Source organism: Sardina pilchardus, chromosome 2 (assembly GCF_963854185.1).
Source record: "Sardina pilchardus chromosome 2, fSarPil1.1, whole genome shotgun sequence".
NCBI lineage: Eukaryota > Metazoa > Chordata > Actinopteri > Clupeiformes > Clupeidae > Sardina > Sardina pilchardus.
The window spans coordinates 30764912-30775312 of NC_084995.1; the positions used below are offsets into that span (position 1 = coordinate 30764912).

Consider the following 10401-nt stretch of genomic DNA (forward strand, 5'->3'; position numbering starts at 1 on the left):
CACAAGAATACGTGGCCCTACTGTACTTCGACGTCTCAAAAAGTAAGTAAATAATCCCTTCACAAACAAAAGTGACTGAAATAGCTCTTTATTGTCTAATAGCCAGCATCTCTGATTAGGAAATTTGCTGAGAAATACGTAGGCCTGTGCTTCCTGTTTAAACCCTCTGACATCATCCCCCATGAGACGGCACAAGTAAAACCCTTCACTGCCAGACCTTCACGGTCCAAGCACAGTCTACAGATTCAATTCACAGTCACCACAAACACCAATAGCACCAGAGGACCACCCTCGTAACACTCGTATAAAAGAAAACGCATTGTCAGATGCACTGCAAAACGGCCGAGATGTAATTTCAGGAAAAGTCCCGCAAACCAGAATGATAATTATATTCTGAAGAGAACATTTTGCGCTGGATTGAGTATTCAACAGCTACAAAACATGCAGCTGCTAGAGGTGGTCCTGTGATGGCTGGTAGTAGACAGTGGATTAAAAATGCATAACTCCTCTCAGACAATCTCTTGTCACGTCTGGATAGAGAGGGCTGGCAGTATATGGCTCTATACTGAAGCATACACACACTAGCAGCCACCCGAATAGAGGGTTGGCTGTGCACATTGAGGCTCTATGTGAAGGTACATCCAGCCGTCTGGATGGCAGGTTGGTGGCAATATTGAGGGATATCACCAACCTAACAGCTCATTTTCGATGCAACAAAGCTTTGAACTGTAAAAAGTATGCTGTAAACACTCTATTGTTTCACCTCAAAGCCTCATATCATACCAATACCTGTGACATGTTTTCAAACCACTATAGACCACTACAACTATATTTGTAGCATTAGCACACTACCAGGCTAAATCATCGTAACAAATTGTGGAATCTACCTAAAGGCATTTTATAGACATTAAGAAACAACCAACAGGGTTTGTAGTTGTTGTTGCAATCACACATATTCATTTTCACATGAACAAGTAGACCCTCTTGGCTATTGCTAATAGAGAGATTCAGTCCTTAGCAGAACAAAACCTTTCAGGTTGTTGTTGGGCACCCAACCCCCCAACCCCAGTGCACTATAACTTATCCCCATGATCCCACCATAGAGGGAAGAAAAAAAAGCTGTTGTGATAAGTAGTTCCCAGTCTGAGGGAGAGCTCCAAAACATGGCACTGGAGTAGGTGGAATGGCTCTCCACACACACCAATCTCACGTCAGCCAATCCAACCCAACCCTCAAAGCATATTGTGCGAGTGTGTGTGTGTGTGTGTGTGTGTGTGTGTGTGTGTGTATTGAGCAGGCGGTACAATTTTTGTTCAAGTCCAATACCTTAAATCATGCATTCAGCACTCATGACACAGAAAAACAGCCTTCCAGTAGCCTTCCAAACCACGTCTAACCCAGACCATTATTAAAACCACCTCGTAACGACAACAACAACAACATCTAGGATATAATTTATAACGGTTTAAGTGCAATTTACATTCTTCATGTTTTACCTAGCAATGTCATAAGAAATACAGCAATGCACATATTGTAGCTATGACCCGCAGTTGGGATGTGATTTAACCCCTTCCTTTGTCTCCTGCCTGCAGAAGGGGAGATATTATATAAAACTGATACCGAACCTGGTTGGCCTGAGAGGGTAAAGTGAGGACACACCTGAGTCTTTCATGGTTCCCACACAAACATGTCAAACAACTCCCCTCTCACCCTCTTTGCCACTACTTACGCTGCATACATCTCTGAGTTAGATCTTAGTAGTACACAAACCTACAATTAGCCAACTCTTCCTATGACACTCGTATAGTCCTGGAGACCTGAACTGAAGCAGAGACTCAATTGGTCTGGATAACAATTGGTCATCGAGCTGGTCTTGTATGTGAAGCATCAAAAAGGGGTTATATCCTCACCCTAAATTAGAGATACTCAAAAGCAAATGTTTCAAATGTTGCCCTATACCAAAGCATTTTTGGATTTTGGGAAAGCAGAGGTTAAATTTACTTTTTTTTGGGCTTGGTCGCAGGGCCAGGCAGGGGGGCTGTGGACCCTGCATCTTTCCGAGGACGTCCTCGAGGGCGTCTGTCAGGGGGGGCAGGACTTCCTGTAGGCGTGGCCCCTGTGCTGCCAGGAGGCGGAGACGGTCCTTTGTCAGAGGTGTCCAGACTCTTATCCTCTGATGACATTCTGGGAGAGAAAAACACAGAGCTGTATCTCAAACGTCACCCAAACAACAAACTTGAAATGTCAAGTCAATTACTGAACTTTGCGTATACACTGAATGCTATCCCCATTTTCTGAATTTCTGTGTAAAACAGAAATTAAAACATGGCAAATGCTGTGTAGTTTCAGCTCTTCTCCACATTATTTTCTAATTATGTAACTGCTGATACTTTTGATGCCTTTACGTGCAGATGGCTAAGGACTTTCATCACCGATCAACTACTTTCAATTTACAAATGTAACAGTTTAAATAAGGCACCGTCTTACTTAAGGCAACATTTAAACACATTATCAACCATGTTACCAAGCACTGATGTCAAAAGTCATGATGTCACTGAAGTTATTATTTAAAAAAAGAATAATAAACTTAAAGCTGCCAACTGCAGGAGGCATACTGTCAGGTCTTTGGCTATTCAGACTTTCAGACTACAGAATATTTTTGTAATTTCTCCTCTATGCACCACCACAATGGATCTGAAACAAAACAATTGTGATGGGCTTGAAGCGTAGACTTTCAGTTTTAATTCAAGGGGTTGAACAAAAACACTGCATTGACTGTTTAAGAATTGTACATTGACACACCATTTTTGAGGCTCAAAAGAAATTGGACAAATATATGCCTATAATCATAATGATTCAATATTTGAAGGAAAGCCCTCTGCAATCAGTGATTGCTTTGAAAGTCTGGGAAAAAATCTTGTGAAGGGCAACTCAGCATTTGGTGATGTTTACTGATGGGTTCCAGAATTCAGGCAGTCTCCTTCAATGGCTCCTTATTTGTGGGTCTTTCAGCCTTCAGATTTGTCTAGTGAAAAGCCTGCTCAATTGGGTTGAGGCCTGGTGACTGACTTAGGTATTGAAGAATATTTCATCTTGGGCTACTTTTGCAGTATTTTTGGGGGGATATTATCCATCTGCACTCTCCGATCAGTTTTGCTGCATTTGACAGCATTTTAGCAGAGTATAGCCCTATACACGACATGCACTCACTTTGTAACGGTTTCGAATCTGCCATGAAATAATACATAATGTAATTTATATCTTTTTGCTCTTTTATTCCTCTTCATTAACAAAGATAGCTTAATGTATCATAGATTAAACTTCTCCAATGTATCGAGTAATGTAGAATCACTGAATCGTGATATTATTTCCATCATGAGAAGAGTATTGTGATGGTACTCTGATTGCCATCTCTACAGATGAGGACACATGCTTTGGATCATGAGCCATTCCTTTAAATCACCATACTTCTTTCTTCCCCTGATTTGGGGATAACCTAACCTTGAGTTTATCTGTTCAAAGAATCTTGTTCATTGTTTTCCAAACAAAACCTACTCTAACCTCTTGATTGATGTGGATTACACCTAGATTAAAAATCCTCTGTATTTGTATTCATGCGTTGCAGACATCTCTTGATTGTAGACATTGAGAATGATGCATCTACCTCCTACCAAGGACAGAATTCTGCCTTCATGTACCTTAGTTGTCCATGTTCCTCCAGAACTTTTGGTGTTGGTGAACTCACCAGGGCATTCTTTCATTTTAAGAATGTACCAAACTGTTCATTTGGTTGCTCCTAAGGTTCCTGCTATTACAGATTTGTTTCCCCCCCAGCCTAGTTGTGGCATCCTTCACTAACATAAACAATTCAAATAACGAGGAGACCGTTAGTCATGAAGCTGTGTTTAACTCATTTGTCCATTTCATTTTGAGCATCAAAAACGGTGTGGCAATGTATAAAAATGTGGTGGTGCATAGAGGCAAATTACACAAGTTGTGTTGCCATCCAAATAGTCCTAACTGTAAATCATGGCTTTCTGCTGCAGTTAATCCCAAATTCTACACCAAAAACATAGGCATGACTGAGACCAAGGAAATGGATAGTTTATCTGTGTGTTCACCTATCACACATAGTTGACCATCCATTAGCAGTCTCTCCCAAAAGTCTGAACAATTCCATTTGGTTAGAAGCTATAAGATTATGATAGTAAAAAAAAAAGTCTGATCTCATTTCTGGTACACAAATTTGGTTTAAACACAAATCAAATGTGTGTGTGTGTGTGTGGGGGGGGGGGGGGGGGGGGTGTCTTTCTTTTTTTGTCGAAAGAGTGAGTAATACACCTGCCAGCAAAATATGGTATGATTAACCTGGCCACAACTTCAGAGAATACAAATAGTTCCAACAATACTGAAGAGCAAAAAAAGTTGATCTTGTGAATGTGTGTTAATCATAAGGAGTGGGGGGGGGGGGGGCTTGGACATTTTTCTCCCTATAAGGGCTTCCGTCCCAAGAGGTTTGAGAACCCCTGCGCGTAGAGCTTCAAAATGCACCTGTAACCTAACTAAACACTCATTCTGATTTCTGACATTTTGCCGTTTTTTGTACTATATTTGCCCTACAGTATCTGGGCAAGCCAAACTATACATTAAATGTATAGTCTGGAGTCGGACCATTCACAGAGCTGAAGCCTGTGGGGATGAATTGTTGTCTTTCAAACTGCCTCTGCACGATAGGCCAGCACTTGAGACCAATCGTAGCCGGTCGGCAAAACGGCAAATACATCCTTCTTTAAAACGAATGACTTGAGTGCTTGAGTGCAAGTCTAACTTTTCCAAAGTCGATGACAAAGCCCATTCAAACGAGCGCGCTTCGTTAGCCTCATCCATCTTCGTTGTTCTCTATGGTTGTTCTGCTATCTCGCTGTAGCGCAGCTCTGTCGTCACCGTGCTAAGGCGGGCTCAAGGACTCGGTACACAGATAGAGCGTTCTGATTGGACCGGCTGACTTGGTGCCGGACGCAGGATTGGCCTTAACGATGTGACACTAGACCATCCCGCTAGGCAAAAGATATTTTTTGCCGCTAAGATGCGTCTAGATTTCTAGGCTAACCCTACAGTACAATATATGTGTATGCTTTTATCATTACTAAATAGTTGTCATGATCCTGGAAATAAGGGGGAAATATAGGGGTTTATCCATTTACTCAGCTCTACATGCCAGCTTAACTTTGTATAAAAAATGCACAAATGCTGTGTTTCACAGTATAACAAAAGCAATGTATTAGAAACAACACAAGCTGTGTTGAGAGAATCTGGACATAGAGATATGCTGAAAACAACACAAGTTGTGTTATTTTCAACACATTTAAGAGAGTGGATATTCCATATTCTGCTTTTCAAAGCACTGTGTGCTGAAGGTTTTCACTGGCAGTCTGACACTGCAAGACGATGTCTTTTGATATATTCACTTGTGACAAAATGCATACCTGAGACAGTGTGCACAGTGACCAGACCAAATTGCAGTGTTCTTGGCAAAGCCTTACTAAGCTGTTCCATAGACTGCAGAACTAAAACTGGTCAGGACCAAAAGCAAACAGCTAAATCACAGCGCATGGAAAAAATCTCACTTAAGGCCCTAATCCTAAATATCTCTCTGCATTTGATCCAGTGTAATAGACTCATCACCACCCAAGAACACCTACAGTCCAAGAAGATTGAACACTTGATGAATGGATTGGAGGGGAATTGCCATTGTCATGCCATTTACTTATGAATTCTAAATGTGACAGGAGATTCTGGAAGGTAAACAGAGGGGCTGCACAGTTGTTGTTAAACAGTATATCTTACTTTATGACTTCATACTTTTAAGTGTGGATGTGCATGTAACTGAACTGAAGTCAACCCTACTCTAATGTTTTACACTACCTCTCTAAGAGGACACCTTAGACAGCAATTCAATCCATGATGTGTGTGTGTTGTTAATAGTACATAATATCTCAATGCAAATAGTAAATGGAAGGGACTACGCCAAACAATGAATGGGGGGGGGGGGGCACAGTGAAGTTTACAGCTGACATGGTCTCTAAACAACAAAAAGGTTATACAATTCTGGTTTAATGATTGATATTAAACCCCACAACATAAACCTTATTAAGTTGTAACTGAGGTGCATACGTGTGGGTCAATAAGTCACACTAGGGGTGTAAGTGTTTGCAAAATATTCTCGGTTTGGTGTGCAAATATCTCAGTACAAATCTCAGTACAAATGTGTACCTTTACACCATTAAGTCTTACAGTACTTTCTTTAAAGGACAACTGCTGTGTCATGCTCACATAGGTACTGTATGTCTAACTGCCTCTCTAGAGCAACTTGAATCTCAGGGACTGTTGCTGCTGCTTGCTTCTCCTCTCTTTCCTTCTCCTTTGTTCACCAACCCTGCAAAAGGAGTCCACCCCTCAATGGATGGAGGAGCCTATACTGGGTAGAGCTCTCCTCCATTTTGTTGTTCTACAGGACTACCAGGGCTCATGATAACAACTATTAAAATGGGAAAGGGAAGAGATGAATTTGTGATTTCATGGGAGAGGGTAGGCTCCTTCCATTAAGGCATGCCTCTGTGGAGCTTGTCTACCAACCTGTTCTCTCAGCTGACCAGGCATGCTGCCAGTGGGATGCTGCCTTTCTGGAAATGACAGGATCTTGGGTAAACAATTAGGCCTCACAATCAGTTTAGTCTACCACGTCCATGAGTGAACAAGAGTGGTGAATTGATTGACAATGTCAATCAGCTTTGGAACTACTCAAGCCAAATCTGACGGTCCCCAAAGCTGGACCATTATGCCAAAACATATGATTTAAAGGCCTGTCAAGACTACTTACAAAGCAAGTAGAATTTTCTGTTGCCATGCAAGCAATTGATATAGTTTATCAATAGCTGTTCTTAAGAAAACAATGAATTCATCCTAGAAATACTACAATTGTGATGCAATATTTAGTGCTGTATTAAAGCAAATGTCACATGGTTGAAATGTTGAGCTTGCAGTGTTCCCATGGAAACCTGCACAATACCACTGGCTGTAAATTCAACTGCTGGCTGGATGTGCTATTGAAAACTGTGTTTACAGAACTTTCAGTATATTGTTGAAACAGGGACAACTCATTAAAAGCCAGTATAACTGTGGACAGGGGTATATTAACCTATTAACCACATTGTTACTAATTTAAGCTACAAAATAATAAGAAAGCGTTTTCCAGGTAACCACATAAAAGAACCCTGTTTGCCTCATAAGCCTGTGTAGTCATGACACAAACCTATTAGTAGCCTGCACACTTAATGCCTGATGATGAAAATAATAAAGTTCTAAATCACCATGAATTGGGTTACCTTATTTCCATCCATGCACCAACCAGCATTTCCTACTTTCACTCCGATGCCTACAATAAAGGTGTTTTCCAAATAACACAGATGTATGACCAACAGCCCTTGTTAATGGATGTGCATACAATCTACTACCTTCACAAGAAACATGCTCTGCCATTCATACCGAAATGATACCAACAGTTGAACTTCCAACCGTGGGTGAGAATCTATTTTATGATGATCTGATGCTAGCCTAAATCATTCAGTAAATTGTTCTATTAGTTGGTTTCAGCAGTCATTTTGATAGAAAGCAAAGCACATCAACACCGGAAAGCTTCACTAATCAAACTACATTTTGTATTCATTAACCGGGCCAAAATACGGGCCAAAATACAGGCCAATACATATTTCAAACAAGTGGCACGTAATGTAGCAAACTATTTCACTGACATTGCCTGGTAAGTAGTGTGCCTTGACACTCATTCAACTAGTAGAGAATGAAAACAACTTTCATACTTGCATTCGCTTAAAGCTCTTACAAGTATGATGCAGGTTAAGGGTCTATGCTATTCCTGGAATTAGGCATATTAATTCCAGGAAAAGGCATATTAGGTCAAACTGTAGGCTATTCTGTGAGCACAACCACCTTCACAACATGGACTATTCATTTCAATTTACCAATCAAATGATGAAGCCACGCAGAGTCTCCAATCTAACACACATAACATCTATATTGTAAACAGTAGCAAATTGTCTATGCATGGACGCTTATGATCCAATCATAGGGAAAGATGGAACACCTCAACAAGAAGAATCTATCAGGCATTGCCTACAATGTTTCATACCAATTAATAAAATGTGAGATATATCAAAATATGATCACACACTTAACTGTGATGTGGAGAGCTAACTAGTTTCCAAGACACGTGTGGCAACAATTGGCATCTTTTGTTAAACAAGACAGCACAAAGACAGGGATGGATTCACTTGGAGAGCAATCCTGCTTTTGCCTTTGTTCACTTTTCCCAAAGTGATGTAAGAACCCATGCTGCCTACATCTGTTCATAAAAAAGATGCAATTCTAATCAAAACATTACACAAAACAGACACAAATAGTCTGCTGAATAACTCCATACGATATTGCCGATGTCCAGAAGTCATTGTTTCACTTCACAAACTGCATTAGTCTAATTGTAAACTTCACAAGCCCAAAAGTAGCCTATAGCTTCACGCAAAAGCGACAACTCATGCTTAATCACTGCAGTGACCAAGAAATGTCGCTACCAACATATAGAAACAGGTTTATTTATCCAAATATATAAGTCTACAAGAAGAAATTGTGCTCTTTGTTCGGTGCGGTGGGCGCTGACTTATACTGTAACGACTTGTAGCCTTGTTTAGCGAGTGTCATCCACTAAAAGTAAGAAAAATGTCACAGTAAATAATGTTGGTATGTCTACAGTCAATTCTAGCTTGCAAATCATATCATTAGGCCTATATTAAGCTACCTCAGAAGGCTACAAGGCAGAAAAATAACGTTCACCATGTGGCCGGAGATCAGCATGAGAGGCTAATACTGGGTGTTAATACTGAAAACAGAGGTGCCCATGGTCTATATGCATCAACTAAACATTCATTTTTTAAGAAAAATAAATAGCACGCAAAATATTTGCCGTCAGACCCGTCTATGATTACGAGGGCGACAGAATAAAAACTGACCGATGACGTGTGAGACTGGTAGGGAAACGCTATGCAGCGGCGGCGACGTAAAAAAGCGCTTGCCACAGACACGTAGGATTGGGTTGCTGGGAGAGAAATACATGGGAAATATATAGACCGTTAAAACTATGTCAACTTACCTTTCCAACCCTATCAGTTTTGAATTATTTCCCTCATGACCATGAATGTCATATGTGACATACAGTACTTTGTTTAGTTTTCGATGGCTTGGGGGTTGGGGCAAGACCACTGGCTATCCAGTGAAAGAATAAGGAGCGGGTAGCCTATCAGCCGATGCAGTGGGCTATGCAAATCGAGGGTTTTCAGCTGTACTCCAACTAACGTAGAAAATCCAGGAGAGGACCATATATTTAAAATAATATCCAACAGCGAAGCCCACTCCGTCCCCCCTAAATTTCCAAAGACCACTTTCCTTTATCCTCTTCATCCCACATCGCTGAACACAAACGGTCTTGTAACGGCAGTATTTTACTCATCCATAAAGGTTCCAGTAGATAAAAAACACGGCAACCAGTCGAAACTAAAATCCTCCGATAAATCCCAAATGCAAAAAAGAATGCCCGGACACAAAAATGGATACATGAACGAGCGAAATTGTGCCAACATTCGATTAGCTAGCCAGCTTGCTATCCAACTGATTCCCCTCAGCCTTGGAGCAAGCTAGCTACAATTCCCCGTAAAAATTAGTTTCCAGAAAATCGCCCGAATTAGAGCACTGGATGAAAAAACAAACCACTAAACCCCATATTTTGAATCAATTATACAATAACACTATTTTGCAAGAGCATAAGTGGGATACTTTGTTCCCATATAAATACAAATATTAAAGTTGTTGCCCACTCTCCACGGTAGCCATGTTTGAGTATGACCAAATTACGGCTCAAAGCGCTTCATCTCTGACAAATAGTACCTATCAAACACCGCGCACCACTTGTAACGTGTGGCCACATATCAGTGAATTAACTATCAGTGTGCAATGATATATAAAAATAAGGTCCTTCGTAAACACAAATATATATGTTTTCATCTAATTTGTCTAATTGGAAATCACTCAGTGACCCTGCGGAGGGATATTTTGGAGCACTCAGCAGGTGAGGCGACGTTTTTCCAGGGTACTTGCAAAATATGGTTGGGACTTTTGGCCGGACCGGACCGGGCCATATGGGACAGGACTAAAGGCTAAATTATGCGACCTTTTGGGTCAGGGCACATCCTGATGCAATGTCGAATTATAAATGCAGTTATTGAATAGTCAGAGGGACATAAACAATACACAATAGGCCCTCAATTAAATAGGGAC

General features: G+C 40.8%; 1 protein-coding gene across 12 annotated transcripts in view; it reads right to left on the reverse strand.

Moving 5' to 3' along the window:
• kmt2cb (lysine (K)-specific methyltransferase 2Cb) overlaps window positions 1-9933 on the reverse strand; it is a 73029-nt gene extending 63096 nt beyond the window's left edge. For all 12 annotated transcript variants that reach the window (XM_062526422.1, XM_062526495.1, XM_062526501.1 and 9 more), the window contains exons 1-2: window positions 9221-9933; window positions 2002-2184 (exon numbers count right to left, since the gene is read on the reverse strand). In XM_062526422.1, the coding sequence (XP_062382406.1) occupies window positions 2002-2183 (182 nt within the window). In that variant the 5' untranslated portion in view covers window position 2184; window positions 9221-9933. The remainder of the gene's footprint in view (window positions 1-2001; window positions 2185-9220) is intronic.
• Between the last annotated feature and the right edge of the window lie 468 nt (window positions 9934-10401).